General features: G+C 36.4%; 1 protein-coding gene across 2 annotated transcripts in view; it reads right to left on the bottom strand.

The window, feature by feature from the left end:
- Positions 1-18,639, bottom strand: part of PTPRQ (protein tyrosine phosphatase receptor type Q) — a 178,085-nt gene that overhangs the window by 36,984 nt on the left and 122,462 nt on the right. For both annotated transcript variants that reach the window (XM_040989949.1, XM_040989957.1), the window contains 6 exons: positions 17,700-17,944; positions 15,192-15,258; positions 11,816-11,974; positions 10,360-10,582; positions 8,650-8,723; positions 251-350 (listed from right to left, as the gene is read on the bottom strand). In XM_040989949.1, coding sequence (XP_040845883.1) covers positions 251-350; positions 8,650-8,723; positions 10,360-10,582; positions 11,816-11,974; positions 15,192-15,258; positions 17,700-17,944 — 868 coding nt within the window. The remainder of the gene's footprint in view (positions 1-250; positions 351-8,649; positions 8,724-10,359; positions 10,583-11,815; positions 11,975-15,191; positions 15,259-17,699; positions 17,945-18,639) is intronic.

The raw sequence follows: 18,639 nt of genomic DNA on the forward strand, positions 1-18,639 counted from the left end.
ATGCAGGTTATTAGTAAATGTTTGCCATCCACATCGCAGTATTTCCTTGTTTTTATGATTATATTTATTCAATCCACAATGTACATATACATAAACAACATGCCGTGTGCAGTAAGCACACTTTTATCTGTCAGTTTTCAAAAACATTTTCAAACATTCTTATTGAAGTACTGATCATTGCTTCTGTGTCCTGATTGTGCTGCAACTGACCGACTGAGCTTCTGAGAACGCGAGTGTGACTGCATCTTACCTCGCAAAGGCAAAAATAGCTGTTCCCAGCAGGATGATTGACAGGATGCACAACGTGACTGAAAGAATGATCTCCACAGTTCTTTCGGAAAGCCCTTCACCTAGAGAAGAGGAATAAAATTGCCATTAAATACTTTTAAGGGAATTATATATTGACTAAAACCACAAAAAATATTTTTTGGTATAATCCTCTTGAATGTTAGTATTTACTGGCTTGCTTTTTCCTCTGCTTCCACGGGGTCTTACAACTTGGGAGGTCGGCGCTGGGTCCTTTCGTTTCTTCTGTCAAAAGTTGCTCCCTTTGTGAGCACATCCAGCCTTCTGATTGCAACTTTTCTTAGCATAAGCTGGTCACCCAAGTTTTGTCCATCAAACTTCACTTACCTACTAGGCATTCTGATTTATATGTGTATTTACACTTTCAAGATCAGTACGTTCAAAGCTGAACTTCCACATTCACAGTGGGAGCTGCATTCTTTCACCTCTCAGTGTAGGGAACTCCAGTGCCTTAGTTAATCAGGCCAAACGCCTTGGTGTGCTACTTGACTCTCCCACTTACAATATGCTGGAAGAGATCCTGATAGAAGTATCTTTAAGGGCCCACTGCGGTCGCCTGGTGGCTAAAGTCCTCACCTTACACATGCAGGGATCCCATATGGGCACTGGTTCTAATCCCGGCAGTCCCACTTCCCATCCAGCTCCCTGCTTGTGGCCTGGGAAGGCAGTCGAGGATGCCCAAAGCCTTGGGACCCTGCACCTGCATGGGAGGCCTGGAAAAGCTCCTGGTTTCTGGCTTCGGATCAGCGCAGCACCAGCCATTGCGGTCACTTGGGGAGTGAATTTTTAGACAAAAGATCTTTCTCTCTGTCTCTCCTCCTCTGTATATATATCTGACTTTGTAATAAAAATAAATACATCTTTAAAAAAAAAGAAGCATCTTCAAAATATGTACACTTTTCTCTGAAAGAAATTAGGAAACCTTAGATAAATGGAAATTCCAATGTATGAATTAAGATTAAAAATTAGTTCAAGACATAAAATGGTGCCAGAAGTTAGGAAGCTAACCAAAGCTAATGGTTTGGAAGGAACAAAAGATCATCTTGAAGAGGCTCCTTTTGGTCAAAGAGGGAAAATATAAGCACTAGGCTGAATGAACACTAAAGTCCAGTGAAATACACAGTATAATGACAATCCTGAGGTCTAATATTCACTAGGAGATGAACAAAAATGTTGACACAACCATTTCCCTAAGTACTGATAATTAATAAATAATAAAATATTTCATTTTCGGATTTTTCTCATAGTAAGTATATTTTATGATAATTTTATAAGGAATTAGCCTGGGAAGGCAGATTAAGGTTATTAGAAGAGAATTCATGCTGATGGAATGATAAAATTACAAATGAAAAATTCTGTTTTCCTAATGAACTAGCTGATTAAGGAAATACTCACAAATGCCTTCTAAATTCATTAGGAAGAATGTTGGTAAGTAAATTGGATATTAAAGAATGCTAAAATATCACTCCGTGAATTATTTATCCCACTTTCTTGGTGTAAGTGAGATAAAAACAACTTTCCTAGGAAGAACCATGCTGTTACTGCTGGCTGATCAATCTTAGCACTAGCTGTAACAACTGGATATTATCCACCTCCTGACAAGAGGCATTTTGGTTTAGGCAACAGTACCTGTAAAATCTTGACAAAAAAAAAAAATGTTGACTATGAAGATTAAAACCTTTAGAAATGTTCTTACTGCTAATTAATAAGAAATTAAGTGGAAGAAGAAAAAGGACAGTAAGAGCAAACAATCAAATAGATTCAGAATACCAGCCATATGACGGCTAACCTGCTGCTGCAGTGAGGCTATGGCACAGGGGAAAGAGAAGAGAAGGCTGTTCAAGATGAAGGGATTGGTGAGTAAATCAAGGAAAGATGGAAGATCTTATTTGGATCGCGATTCAAACTATCAAAAAATGAAGATGAAATGAAAAAAACTATATTGCAGTAAACAATATTAAGTGTCAATTGTTAATTTTGTTTAACTGTGGCAATTTAATAACCATACCTATTAAAGAAATTAGTATTCGGTGGCAGAATATCTAAGATGTTTTTCTGTGTTCACACTTGTCCTTCTATTTTCAATAAAGCAGCAATGGCAATTCTTTCAATGTATCTCTTTTCTTTACATTCTTCTCTTCTCTTAGAAAAAAGCCAAGCTCTTCCAATGGCCTATGAGATCTGCTCTCCCCTTAGCTCACTGGCACTTTCCTGAATTTCCTTCTATTCCTACTTGTTCTCACATTTGGGGTCACAGTATTTTGATAAATGACACCAGGTTGCTCTTGTAACAGCTCCTTTTCTTCTGCCTGGAAAGGGATATTCCTTCCATATGTGCCTGGGTAGCCATTTCATTTCATTTCATTTCATTTCATTTCATTTCACAGTGACTACCTCTCCTCAATCAGTACATACAAGTTGAGACCCTAACCTTTAGCTGCATTTAGAGGAAGAGGATAATTGAGATTAAATGCATTCATAAGGGTGAGTCCCTGATATGACAGAATCGCTGGACTTGTAAGAACAGACATGAGAGCTTGCTTTCTCTTTTCTTTCCCTTCTTCCATCTCATCACATTCTCTTCATCTCCACTCCCACACAGAGGAAAGACTGCATGAGCGTGTTAGCAAGAGGGTGGCCATCTGTTGCAGCAGGGAGAAAATCACATGAGACTAACAAAGGTGCAGACCAGCGCTGTGAGAAATAACCTGCTAAGACAGCTAGCTTGTGGCACGCTGTCATGGAAAGCTGAGCGCCGCAGCAAGTCTAATATACTACCTATTGTAAACCGGGACGTTTCAACTCGCAGCATTTTCTGCCTCTGCACACTTGCACACCTCCTGCACTGCTTCATTTTCGTTTTTCTTAGCTTTTGTCATCTTTTACATGCATTTTCATTCATTTATTCTGCTTACTGTCTGTCCTTGACTCCTCAATGCAGTTCTCTGCAGTTGAGGGTCTTTGTTTTATTCAAACTATCCTAAGATTTCAGGTGTTGTGGCACAGCAGTACTGCACATTATGGCGCTGCTTGGATCTTGTAGTGTTTGGAGTTCCCCCTATCCTGCCTCTGATCCATCACACCTTGAGAGGCACCATGTGATGACTTAGACATACAGGTCCCTTCCACCCCTGTGGGAGACCCCCAAACAGTTCCAGGATCCAACTTCAGCCAGGCTCAGCCCTGACTGTTGTAGACACTTTGACAATGGACCACCAAATGGAAGCTATTGTTCTCTTTCCTTCAAGGTCACTCTATATTTCAACTAATATAAGTGAGTAAACTTAAAAAAAGAAAGCATTCCAAGTTCTGGGCACATAGTAAATGTTCAATACATGTTTACTAAATGTAATGAGGAATATATTAATTTTGAAATTAATGATATTCAGATGTATCATCAGCTATTGAACCAAAAATTCAACATTAATCATTTATTTTATTCAAAATTATGATTACAACTGATTTTAAGTTTCATGATCTAGAATTTCTAATTTTGATGCAATAAGTGATACAAATGAGTGACAAGATGTAACTGATGTAAAACATGCATGATAATTATTCTCTGGACTGAAGCGTAAAACATTTCAACATATGAACGTGCTCCTGTGTTTATTCTGCATTGTAGTTTTGGATAAATGCTGAATTTTAAGTATTTCTCAGAATTTCATAGCCCTCTGGAAACTCCAGCTAAATTTTAAAAATGCTAAACAGCATGTATGTAACAGGTATTTTGGATACTTCTTTGGTATATTTTAAATATGAATGGTTTGTGTTCATGCATTTTTACATGCTGGCTCTACTGGGATGTGCTCAGGGAAGGAGGCATGCAGATAAATAATCCTATTTATCAGGTAAATATTGAATCATATGCCTGAGAACTCAGCAGAAAAAATTTTTTCATAGACCACACACACAGAATTTCCAGCTTAGACTGCCATTTCAGAGTGCTGACCAAGCGAGGAAATGACATGTAATGTATTAATAAATAATATGTAATCCTTTGGACGCAAGTATTACAAAAGAAGAGGACAAACTGTACCCTCTCTGTTGGGAACAGTCTGATTCACCGTTATGAATGGACACAGGGAGCATTACCAGCACAGGGTGAGGTCACTTCTAGTTTTTCAAAGCAAAGAGATTCCTTTTCTTGAAAATATAAACATGATTCTTAACAGGCACAAGTCATTCCTTAACTAAACTTCAAATCCTATGACATTTCAAATCAAACTTGGTTGTTTACATAATAAATGATACTACAGTAATTTGGCAAATCATGAATATTATCTTCTGATGGAAGTGATCATTATTTAAACTCAGAATATGGATCCAAATATTGAAGTCTCTGAAATATTTCTCAGAAGAAACTTGAATTAAATGAAGTATGGATAAGTTGCTTAAAGACCTACTTCTTCAGACTTCTCGTGAATAACTTGGGTTGTTTGTACGAGTGCTTCAAAAATTTGTGGGAAAATGGGAATAAAAACAAGGTGATTTTGGTGCAGAAATTCTTGAAATTCTTGAGTGTTTTTTTCATAATATGTGTTTTACATAAAATTTTCGAAGTACTCTCATATAAACAGGAGGTCATGCGACACAGTTACAGTGCAGAGGACATTAATTTACATGTAACACCACTGAAAAGGCCTGGAACAGTTACAAGCAATATAAAGTGTAATTGTTATAAATATTCATAGTAATGATCTATTTAGTCATGCTTTACTCTCCCAGTTAGTTTATGAGGTAGGTATTAGTCATTTTCATTTTCAAATAAAAAGCTCAGAATTTAATAATTCAAGTAACCAACTCAGAGTAACATAAAAATATATATAATACATATAAAATGCTGCATATGCTATATGTAGCATAGAAGATGTATACTACCTATGTATATAGTATAATATATGGTATTTCTCGTTCTCTTTCTATATACATAATATATATATATATACATTAAAACTACCTGAGACATGCTGAATATAGTATTTCCATTCACCACAATATGGCTACCTTGTTAAACAAGCAATCCTTTTCTTTCCATTCAGTGCCCTGGGGAATTGATTCTTTAGATAAGGATGATACACATTAACTCCCTAGTTCTGAGTCTAAGTGAGCACACTGGAGCTTTTCATTGTTAGCACAGTAACTCAATGTTGAACCACAACCAAGTGTGCACCCTTAAAAATTTCCTCCATTCCCATTTATCATGGATTTATTAGCTAATAAGCATTACAGGGCAAATGCCAAGTTATAAAGCTGCCAGCTATTCCTACAGAGTGCTTCAAAGACCATGCTGAGAGAAGCTTCGGTGTTAGCACTGAGGCACTGTGGGCTCAGATACCTGCAATGTAGGTCTCTCTTATGGGCAATGGTTTAAGTTCCAGCTGCTCCACTTCTCAACTACTTTTCTGTTAAGTGCCTGCAAAAGCAGCAGAGAATGGCCCAAGAGCTCAGGTCCCTGCACCCATTCAGATGTCTGGCTTTGATATAACCCAGAACTGACCATCACTGCAATTTGGTGAGGACAATGCACCCGGTGGATGAAGGATCTCCTTTTTCCGTAACTCTACATTTGAATAAATGAATCTTTTTAAAAAGGGAGCTTACAGGCTCTCCTATGTCATACCTCTCAAAGTAACATACCAAATTTTGAGAAATTTTAGAATAGATTAAGGAGACCTTTCTTTGTCACTATGGTTTTCCAGCCCAATGTCTTTCTTCTTGTTGTGTCTAGTCTATACTTCATGGGCCTATCCTTTCTTAACTCTGGAAGAATCCTTTGCTCTGATATTAATTCCAATCTTCTATGTACCCTAGACTCCTGCCGTTAACAGAGTACACCAAGAGCACCTTGAAAGTTGGGATGGCTGTGGCTATGATTCTAGAGGAAATAATCATTGGTTTAGTAAGACAGAGAGGAAAAACACCTGCTGGTTTACTCAATGCCAAGGCACTCCATTCAGGGCTCCCATGTGAGTAGCAGGGACCCAGGGTTATCTTCCACTGTCTGCCAAACACAATTGCCGGAAGCCAGGCTTGGGTGTGAAGGAGCAAGACCTCAAACCAGCCATCCTGATTTATAATAGAGGTATCCTGAAAGACATCTTAATCCACTGTGCCACAATGCTTGCCTCAACTGACTGGTTTTTCTGCTGTATTTCAGAAGCTGCTGCATTTCACTACCCTGACAGAGTGGAGACAAGAAAGAGAATGCCATCATTCAGGAAGACTCTGAGACTGTGTTTAGTGCTGGATGAGAACCATCCTTGCTCAGAACAAGTGTTTTTCATTCCTATTGTCATTTCTAGGCAAATTCTCTGTCATTTCTGTTACCCTGGATTTCTTAAGCTTGCCTCTCAAGTTATATACTACAACTAGCAATGTGTCTGAAATCAGCAAGCTAATGAGTCATAGCAAATAAATAAATAAAACACATATATTATAATATAAGACCAGTTCTCCGAGCATGGCTTGTATAAAATATTATCTGTGAGACTTGAGTTGTCTATTTTGTCTTTGTCTTTTTTTTTCATTAGCCAATGCACCATATCTGTTTAGTTATAGTAATTATTTCTGATCGCTGAAACCGATAGGAAATTATATTAGTCACAGCAAAACATTTACTTTATGGTGGTAGTGTCAGAGTATGAACGACTCACTTATCAAATCTAGAAATACTTGACACAATTGCAATACTACAAGTTCACCAAGCTAAGTTTAAGTGATTATATTATAGGGTAAACTTAACCAAACTGATACTTTTATGAAATTATACAAAAAATTCCAAATATTTAAACATTTATGTAGAAAGCTCCATGCTCCTCCTTGTAGTTTGTAAAAATGCAACACTTTATTCATCATCTAGACACTAGAGAGGCAGTGTTTTTCAACAGTTAGCACTTCTAAGGCCTGATGGGAATATTTCTGACTAGAATGATGGAACAAGCTTTGTCACATCACAGATGTGCCTGAGATGTAGGGCAGTTCATGATATGTTGAGAAGCAGCACACTAGGATGTGAACAACACACACATCCCCCACTCTCAAGAGATGGCTCAGAAACGCACCATCTACCTGCTTCTTCAAGCAATGGAGATGGACGCACTGGGGACTTTGATGACAGGGGACAAAACATAGGAAGCTGTGATCATCTCAGCGGAATCTTGGGAATGTGCTTCTTAAATAAGAACATTTCTAAAATCTTGGATTATAACCTAACTAAAGTGAAGCTAAATACACATTTTATTAAGAGATAAACATTATATCTTTACTTGTGTTATCCCTTTAAATTTTCAACAAGCTTTTTAAGAAAACACATTCTCATTACCACTTTCCAAATAAGAAAGCTGAAATGCACAGAAATTCATTTACTTTCTCAAGTGGAAGAATCAGGATTTGAACCGAAACCTTAGTCTTGCATAAGTAGAACAGTAGATAAGGAATTCTTGCCCAGAAACTTAATTGCTTAAACAGTCTGGGCCTTGGTTTCTGCCCCTCTGTGTACAGGAGCACCTGTACTCAGGATTTGTCAACCTTCTTATTTCTGAACTTTCAAGGATGACTCTTGTGCACTGTGAAGATTCAGTTTTACTGGCAACCAAATGTGGCTCCAGCCCATCAGCTCTCCCATACTGGGGCAGGGTGATGGGGGGCGGACAGGGAGATGGAGGAGAGTAAGGAGGGAAAAAGGAATGCATTTTCAAAATTGTATATAAAGTGTTAAATATTAATTAGTAATCCAAATAAAAGAATTAAATCACTCTAGTGAAAAAGCACTGACCGAAATCAGTGTACACTTGGGAAATTGCCAAATAATACTTAAAGTCTAGAAATGTGCTTGACATAGAATATTTAAGGTTAGATATGATATGGTGATAGTGATGGCATACATATATAGATGGCTAAGCTGTGCTTGCCTTTCATTGAGTCCTGGTTTAGTTTGGTAAAACTCATGACATAACTGAATGGGAAAAGCATGCTTGTTAACAAGGAGCTATTAACTTCTATTAATGTTTAAGAAAAACAGTCATAAGCTAATTTATTAGGTAAAAGTATTGTCAATCAAGTATTATACATTTAAAGTACCAAATAACTATTGACTTAGTATAATGTGAGTTCACGCTAGCAAAGTCAAATACTAATAAAATCTATGTATAGATTTGAGTAAATAAATTATCCACCATTTAAAAGAATATTAAAACATCACTTTGTCCTCAGGCTAATTAACCTTGCAATAAATTTATACTTAAGAATAACAGTCATGGATTAACATATTTATAAATAAATGTCCAAATTATGATAAACATGTTGAAATTACAAATTTAATCTAAAAAAAAAAAGTCTTACCTAAAGTCTTAACAGGGTCAGAATAATCCGAATCAGTAAATTGTCCCATGACATTTGTGGCTCTAAATTTAAATCTATAAAATAATAAAAAAAAATTAACACCCCCAAATTTGTATGACATACAATTTCCCATGAATAAGATAGCAAATGATTCTGACAACCATTTGTATCTGACAATTAATTTATAAAATTTAAACTTGGAATGTCATCACAATTGCAACAATGTTTATACATAAATGTTTAAATGAAGCTTATACTTCAGGAGCACCTGTGGCGTTTAATGGGGCAGTGACTTAAAAATTTGATCGAGCTTATAGGCAATCAGGAATTCAGAAAAATAAAACAACTCGCCTCCCTCCTAGAATAGTTTGGAAAACGAATGCCTGTGCAATTCCTGTGCTGCGCTGGCATGCTTCACACATACCAGGGACAATAACTTAAACCTCAACTAGCTTTGTGAAGATCAGTAAATTAGATCAGAATGATTATATGGAATGGTTTGTGTTCTCATGTAAAGAAATTAAGAACAATGCTTATCTCTGAGTGTCTATAGTCATATTTGAGCATATCAGTCTTTACAGCATTTGATACATAAAAGGAGAAAGAAAAAAATCAAACCTTAAAAATTGTTAGGTGAGTACTCAAAAAACATGAGATTTGTTTCATTTTGAAAATGAGAGGCACAAAATAAAAATTATTTATCCCCCCAAAGTTACGAAGACATTAAAATGTAAAGCAAATAAATCTCTATCATACTCAAATTAGTATGATTTGAATTGTTATATGAATAGCCCATTTTGGGAGTAAATATGTAAAGCAAACAAATATGTGAAAATTTTCTATCATTTTCGTAAAAGTTCAAGCAACAGCCTAAAATTTGTACCAGAGTTATTGCATCTAATAGATAATATTATTATTACATTGCCTATTTTATCCAGCATGTGCAATGCTAACATATTCTAAGACATTTACAAGTCAATTCATAATGCTTCATCAGCAAGCAAAAATGAAAATGCCTGAATTTAAAAATAATATTAAAGGTATATTCAGAAAATCTATGAAAATCAGTGATATTTTCCTAAAATTATAGTGCAATGATACTGCTTACATAATCAAATGTATAACTTAACCATAATTTATGAAATGCAAAATCAACCTAATAAGGACAAACTATCAGCAGGAGTTTTCAGTGTAACAGGTTGTTAGCAGCTACAAAATTGCAAAAATGAACACGAGTACAAAGATACCCATCATCCCCCAGAAGCCTTAGAAACGAAGTTACTGCTGTGACAAAGGACAACAAGTGCTAATAAAGGAGTAAGACAGTGATTCCAAAAATCCATGCGTGGCACAGATCCTTATCATGGACTGAATACCAGGTGTAAAAAACCACGTTAGTCACACTGCCTTCTCTAGAAACAAAACCTGCCACTACCTACTCTTCTCCAATACCACACTTTTTACATTGATCTTCTATAACTTAGATCACGTTATCACTGCCTTTAGGTTAACATGTTCCTCCTATACTACTGTTATGTTTATGCGATCCTAGGATAATACCTTGTTTATCTTTCCAATACTAGCATGTGAGAAGATTGGGTACAAGTGGATTTCTAGTACTTACCAAAAGGAAAAAAGAAAAGGGTAGATGTGTAGCTGAAAGATATAAGGCTTGCTAAAATGGCGCAGGTTGGGAATGAATATACTTACAAGTACTGCTTTTTTGGTTTCAGAGGTCCATTGCAAATTTTGTCTTCATTCCCAGGAATCATGCATGCATTATCAGCACCTATGACATAGATTTCCTCATTGCCACTGAACTTGGTTTTTCCTTCAGTACAAGGAGGGTTAGGAAAGCCTTCATTTGTGAAATATGGTCTTGCTTTATTAAAATACGCATCATACCATTTTGTTACATTTCCATCATGCTGAGCTATTTTCAGAAAAAGACAATAATGATTAAAATTAATAAATTAATATAGTATCACATTTAAGTATTGTTTTATGAAAGCCCGTAAAGTGAATTTGACTGAAACGGCACTCTGTGACTGCAAGCGGCTGATCTACCTACCCGGAGAAGTATGTGAACCTGTCGCTCACCACCTCACACATACGAGTCTATAGACATTGTTACGGGGAATGCTTTTTTAAAAAAAGATTTTATTTTACTTATTTGAAAGGAAGAGCTATAGAGAGAAAGGGAGACACACACACAGAGGCCGAAAGGTGGAGAAAGAGGGAAAAGGGAGAGGGAGGGAGAGAAAGTGGGGGGAGGGGAGTGAGACAGAGACAGAGAAGGAGAGAGCTTCCATCCATTGGCTCCCTCCTGACTGCTGCCCATGACCAAGGCTGGGAGATGCCAAAGCCAGGAACTGCATCCAAGTTTCCCACATGGGTGGAGGGACCCAATCTTCCATTTCTTTCCCAGATGCATTAATAAAAGATTCGATTGGAAGTGGAGTAGCTGGATGAAAACCAGCTCCTGTATTGGATGCCAGTATTATAGGCCGTGGCTTAATCTGTTTCAGTACAATGCTGGCACCATAGAGACTGATGTTTTTCTGGCACAGAAAAAACATCAATTAGTCAAAGGTAACTTCATTCTCTCAGTAAAACTATCAAGACTCAAACTTGCTTTTATCAGAATGAGCCTCCTAGAACTGAATAGATGAATTATATTTTTTTAACAATACCGTTCTTATTTTCATAGAGTATTACAGACATAAATAATGAATAGCACTGAAATTCTAATGATCTAAAGAATCATGTGATAGGGCCTGGCATGGTGCCCGAGTGGCTAACTCCTTGCCTTCCATGTGCCAGGATCCCACAGGGGTGATGGTTCATGTCTGACTGTTCCATTTTCCATCCATCTCCCAGCTTGTGGCCTGGGATGGTCCAAGGCCTTGGAATCCTGCATTGCCTGGGAGACCCAGAAGAAGCTCCTTGCTCCTGGCTGTGGATCAGCTCAGCTCTGGCTATTGTGGCCACTTGGGGAGTGAACCAGTGGAGGGAAGATATTTCTAACGTCTCTTTTCTTTGTAAAATCTGCTTTTCCAAGAAAAACAAATTTAAAAAATTAGGTGATCATGGGGGTTAATTTATATCACTAATTTAGAACTAAAATTTCTTGAGCATTCAGCAATCTGTATTTATTTGATGATACCTCCTGTTTCTGTCACAAGAACTTGCACGTTTCTGATTGGTCCATGGTCATCATTGTAGTAACAAATTGGCATTCTGATTGTAATTGTTGTTGAAGTAACAAGCAGTCTTCCTGTGGCATCATAAATAGGAATTGGCTTTGTTTTTGGTCTAGCTGGAGCTGTAACCACAGAAGAAATATTGCCACAATTCATTTTACTGTTTTTTTGACCAAAAACCTGTTTCAAATTCTCATTTTATGGAAGTAATTTACAGATAAAGTCATGACAAAAATAAATGGTAAATGAAACAATTGTATTTGGGTACAGAAAGTATTCAGAAATGACTTTCTTCTAATCCTGTCATTATGTGTTTGAGCGTGGCCTGAGATAATGGAACCTAAGTATGATTTTCAGATATCGGATACCTCTGATATATTAAAAAATTCAACTTATACCTGGTCTTAAACATATAATTTTCATAAGTGCATAAAATGTTCACGATATTTTAGTGCTCTTTTTTCCCTTTCCTTTTCCTGTTTTCAGATGGTTCACTCATTTCTATTTTAGTCATACTAGCCTGTCTTCTGCAGTAAATTCATGCCAAACATCTGGATACTTTCTATATTTTTTGTATGTTCACATATTCATGCAAAATATATATATATATGTATAGTGTGAGTTTGTTATTTTTAATGACTGGCACACATTATGTTGTAGTTTGATCATATTTATTCAACAATTTACCTAGTGATGGGAATTCACTTTTCTTATTGTGTCTGAAAATTTACTGTATTAATTTGTTTTCTACTGTTAGCTTTGTTTGTCATTCCCCATGTAATTATGCCTCAAATACTTTCCCAGGGACAGAGTTTCTAACAAGAGTTGAGTATATGTATAATTTAAATTATATGTCAGAATAATATCTGAAGGTTTCATGGCAATTTACATTTTGCTCACAAAGACCCCCAAAATCAGTATTTGTAGATGCTGTCTCTTCCATTTGATATCACACACACACACACACACACACACACACACACACACACACACATGAATTTCCACACTGCTTCAGCATCAATCAATAAGTAAGTTAATGAACCACACTTTGACTTTCATATTTTAAAAATACCTCTTACTCTTCAAATAGAGTTAGGAAATTGGGAGATTTGTTTCTATTTTATAATGAGGAAGTGAGCTTATATCACATAGGTACTGATGCTAACTACAAAGAATGAATCTTTTTGTTCTCTTTTTGAGCACTGAGTTAAAGTGTAAATTTGCTTGATGCATCAGTTTGGCTACTCTGAAGACATCCAGGCTAAGAAATTTGTTGTGGGAAATATACATAAAGAATTAAAGTGTACAGTGGAAGAGCAGGTGACAAGAGCCTTCAGAACAAAGATTACAAATGTGATCTGAGAAGGAAGGAGGGATTCAGCAAAAGGCAGCTCCGGGAGAACTGAGCTTTTCAGGCCTGTGGGAAGTCCAAAGCAAAGGTTTCAGACAGACAAATCTTGCATCTAGCATTACCTACCCACCTTCTTCTGTCAAATGTAAACTAACTGAGTTTACCACCAACTCAACACTCCACACAGCAAATGAAGTCATGAGTACTACTAGAGAAAAACCACTTCTCTTGGACTGCATTGCTGCCACCACTGAGGTATCTTCTCCAGACCATTCCTAAATCTGTCTTAGGTTAAGAATTACAGTTAGAACTAACCATCTTGACTTGTTGCTAAGAAAACTTACATGGGAAGTTTTACCAAAGCATAAAAATAACAAATCTAGGGTTACATCCATGTAATCTGTATCCCACATAAGAGTGCCTGGGTTAACATGATCCAGCTTCCATCTCTGGCTTGCTGCAAACGTAGACCCAGGGAGGAAGCTCATTTGAATGGGTTCCCACTGCCCAAGTCAGAGACCTAGTTAAATTCCTGGGTCCTAGCTCCAACTATTGTGGGCATCTAGGGAGTAAACAAAACAATAGGAGTTCTCTGTATCTTCTCCCTACCTCTAAAAAAATATTGCATCTGTTGCAATCTTAAACATGGCATATATAATATTGGCATATATAAGGTTGTTTGTAAAGATGGCATATATAACATTGTTTGTAAATTCACATGTGAAATAATATGGTTGTTTTGAGATAAAAAAAAATTCGAAAGGCAGAGTGAGAGTGCAAGGGAGCGAAGAAGCAAGCAGGGATGGATGTAGAGAGAATAAGATGAAAGCAGGGAGATTGTGCTCTGGTTGGTTGGTCACCACTCAGGTGCTCGGACTGGGGACTCAAGTCAGGTTTCTCAGACAGGTGGCATGGATTCCATCACTTGAACCATAACTGGCTGCCTCCTAGAGTCTGCATTTGTGGGAAGCTGGAATCAGACGCCAGAATGAGGACTCAAGCTAAAAAAAATCTGGTGGAAGATGAATACTTACTCTGTAACTGGTGTCTTTCATTGATAAATTGAAAACCTGTCATCTTTCCTAACAGTAAATATTTTGTTTTAATAGCACAAGCTCCCAGCCCCTAATGGTTTTTTCAAGATTATCTCCTAATCCTCACAGTAACCTATGAGGTAGGAGCTAGTATTATCTCCATTTTGCAGGCTCACAGAGCTTAAGAAACTCTCAAAGTCAAGCAGATATCAAGTGGCCAATCTAGGATTCAATATGAGCAGTTTGACCCTACACTCAACCTAATGTGATGACTCTTAATCACTGCATTCTCCTTTCCTTGACAAAAATTGAGAAAAATTATTATTTTTGCTTTAGGAAGACAAATGTCAGCCAGAATTCCACTGCAGACCCATACTCTGCAGATTTGTAACTCTGAGGTTTTCTGCACATTTTTACAGATGATGTCATTAATTGCCTCATTTTAAGCAGTTAAGAAAGATTTGATATCCAGAGATACCAAATTTCTTAGCAATATTTTGGGGGAGCAAATTTTATTACATGTTGTGTGAAAAATACCTTTGTGTGAAAAGTAAGCACCAGAATAATGAATTAATAGATCTCCTTTATAGTTAGGATCAGAGTTGACTATATGGTATTTCAATTAATACTATCTGATTAAAAGAATCTGACTTGTAAGGTGAGGTAGAGAGTATAATTAGAATTGATCATAGTTTGAATTTTTCTTTGAAAAATTTAAGCTTAGAAAATAAATATGAGCAGACCATTCTCCCTATTTAACAACTTATATATGGTCATTTATATATTTTAACTATAGTTTTAATAAGTATACATGACTGCTTCAAATATGCTTATTTTAGGCATAATTATCATCTAAAGATTCTTTTAGATCCTCAGCTTTAGCATGGAAGTAAATTATACTCATTGTTTGATTAAGGCCACAACATTTTGTAAGAAGGCAGTTCAAGGATATACCTTTGATGTCCATGGTTATTCTCATTTGAACCTTTGGCCCTGCACCAGCACTATTAATAGCATACACCTAAAACAAATAAAAACATTCTTGTTACTATATTGAAGTTACTGATCATTTATAATTTTAAATATTACTTAAAAATGCTTGTATGTAATCTATTTTCTTACGGTCACTTGCACAGATAACAATATATTAAGGAAGAATATTAATGACCCAATATGTTTTATATCAAATATTCCAGTATTAAGCCCTGAGAAAAAAGGCTGAGTGATAGAAACAGTGCTGTCACAGATGCCAGGAAGGACTGTGGCTTCAATCTGAACTTGTAGGAGGGACTGCATAGCAAAGCCATTATAAATACACTCTCTTCATCTGCCCTAACATCTGTTCCTTCTTTCTTTGGCTAGGTGACTCTGGCCTTCTCTAAATCCATATTCAAGATCCTCTTTTTTCCCTTCTCTGAAATGAAATCCTATTCCTCCAGCCTCCTGGTTTTCCTGTGTTAAATCATTCTGCTGAAAGTTGGCCTTTATGCCCTTTGTCACCCCTGCCCCACAGTATCTGATGCTATAACCTGCATAATGCAGCATATACACATAAAGCATTCCAGTGTGTATATTCAGAAGGTGATTTGCACAAATGTAGATCCTTTCAATTAGTTGTGTGCCTAGAAATTCTTGGCATAGTTTCTTCTTTTATTCACTTTATCTTGCTGCATGAAACAGACCATGCTTTGGCCTATTTCATTATACTTGATAAACACAATCCATATATGTTTACTGGAATTAGTTCATTTCTTTTATCAAGTAGTGGCTAACCCTTTAGCACTGAAGATACCCTGGAAATGCTTTTGTTGAATTAAGCTTACAACAATATACATGATGTTGCAGACAGGGTAGGTAAACCAGGCTAATAAAATGTGGTTTAAAAGTATCTAAAGGAAGTATTTGTCATAGTTGCAATTTTACACAAAGGAAGTATGCAAAAGCAAAAGTGGTATTACAGTGTTGTTTATTATTTTTATTTTTTCATGGTAAAAACTAACACTTAGGTGAGATAATGAGTTGAAAATTGTTGGGTACCACTTTTCAAATCACAGTGTGAAAAGAAGCACTTGCAAACCTTGTTAACTGCAAACATTCAGGCTTTCATTCTGTAGGTAATTATAGATACTAATGCAATACATTCTGACAAAGTTCAAGGTGTTAATGAAGCTGTAAATTGCACACTGCAGAGCTTCTGGATTTTTTCATTTTTTTTTTAAATTACAGATTAGGTGTAATTTATTTCCTATTTTAAAATCTTACTCCCAGTAAACAAAATTGATATAACACTCACTTTTCTAACCACCAGTAGTTAGTCCTTACAAAATACCTATAAGGATATTACAATTCCTAATGTCATGTTTTAATATCAGGGGATTAAGTTTCAGTTTTGATGTATCTGCCCACTCAGTGAAGATTTGTACTTTGTTTTACCCAACACCACCATTTCAATTTTTTTTTTTTTTCACATTGGTGGTCCATTCAACAGAATGTGTGATAAGAATTCCAACAAAGTAAAAATGTAAAGTCAAAGCGAGCAAGGTAAAGAATGAACATACCATCGTTGTGTATACAGACATCCTACAAACAGATATCAATGGTACAAGAGGTTATCACTAAGCTACTTGAAGGTTTACAGTAAATTCTTCCCAACTTCAAAAGTGATATATCTAAATCATACAATTCCACTTAAAAACTTCATGGCATAATACAATAGTCAAATGTTGAAAAAAAATCACATGTATATAAAGTCACATATTTATCTCCTAAAATAAATAGTTGTGAAGACAAAAAATGCTGTTAACTTTTGGTAATTATTATGTTAAATTAGTGTGAATTTCAAGTACATAAACTATTCATTCTGTTCTTTGTGAAACTCTTCTCATGTACAATTTCATGGTTTTCTTTAGAGTTATCTCTTTATGCACTATAGTTTTTTTCCCTTTATATATATATATATATGTATATATAAATATTCCTACTACTTTTCTTCACATTTTTAACAGCTTTGCTTTATCAGCAAGGCATATTTACTTCCAAAATGGCTGCAAAGGTCAGGTCTGGGACAAGTCCAACCTAGGGACCAGGAACTCTAGCTGGGTCTGCCACACAGGTGTCAGGGGATTCTGGACTCGGGCCATCTTCAGCTGGTTTCCCAGGTGCATAAGCAAAGGGCCAGAGAGGAAGCAGAGCAGCCAGGAACCAAACCCGCACTCTGATTTAGGATGCTGGTATTGCAAACATAAATTACTATGCTATGCTATTTGGCTCCTCCACAGATTTTAATTACATGCTCTATTATAAAGAAAAATAGGGAATTTGATTTCTCTATTTTCCTTTGGCATGTTCCAGCCTCACAATATATATGGTAAATGTGACACATGCAAAAACTGTAGAATTTTTGAATACTGTATTTATAAACTTAGTAATTGATGTAAATGATTAAAAGCTGTGGATGCTTACACTGATATTGTATGTGTGTCCGCCTTTTAGTCCTTCTAGCATTGCAATGACAGATGTTTCCGTTTTTTCAATAATACTGAGATTGTGAATCCGAACAGCCGTAGGATCATCTTCTCGGTATACCAGGGCTTGATATACTTGGATGTTTCCATTAGGTTGAGAAGGAGGAAGGAATGTTAACTGAAATTTTGTCACTTCATCAGGAATCTTCTGAAATGTCATATTATTAGGTGGATCCTTGGGGGCTACAACAAAATATTTAGCAGTTCAACTTTTAATGTATTCTTTTTGTCTGCCACATAGTTGCTGAAAATGTTTTTAAAAAGGTGAAATCATCTAAATCATGGAAATTAGCAAAATACCTGATACATCATCAAATTACTAACATCTGTAGTTCACAAAACCCATAATGTCAATTGCCTATTTACTGACATATTCTTTTACAGACACTTAAAATATTCATTTATATATTTGAGAGGGTTACAGAGAGTGTGAGAGAGCGTGAGAGAGTGTGAGAGAGAGAGAAAGGGAGAGAGAGAGAGAGATATTCCCTCTGCTGGTTCATTTCCCACATGGCTGTCATGGTCAGGGAAAAAACAGGATGAAAGTAATAACCCAGAGATTGTTCTAGGACCCTCAGCCCTTGAGCCTTCTTCTGCTGCATTTCCAAGGCTCTTAGTAGCGAGCTGCAATGAAAGTGGAGCACCTGCGACAGGATGGCAGGGATACGGGAAGGAACTTTACCTTCTACAGCCCAAAGCCAGTCCTATACATTGTTTTTTTTTTTTTAAAGCAACCATTTCTATGGCTTTCAAGTTTTTGTTCTAATATTACATATGCTTACAGGAAGAGCAAAAATAGTACACCTGGTCCAATGAAAACTTCCTCCTGTTTTCCTCGGTGGTGACATCCTCTGTAAGTGTACTCTAATTTTAAGCAA

Source organism: Ochotona curzoniae, unplaced genomic scaffold (genome assembly GCF_017591425.1).
Source record: "Ochotona curzoniae isolate NIBS_2020 unplaced genomic scaffold, NIBS_Ocur_1.0 contig_1014, whole genome shotgun sequence".
NCBI lineage: Eukaryota > Metazoa > Chordata > Mammalia > Lagomorpha > Ochotonidae > Ochotona > Ochotona curzoniae.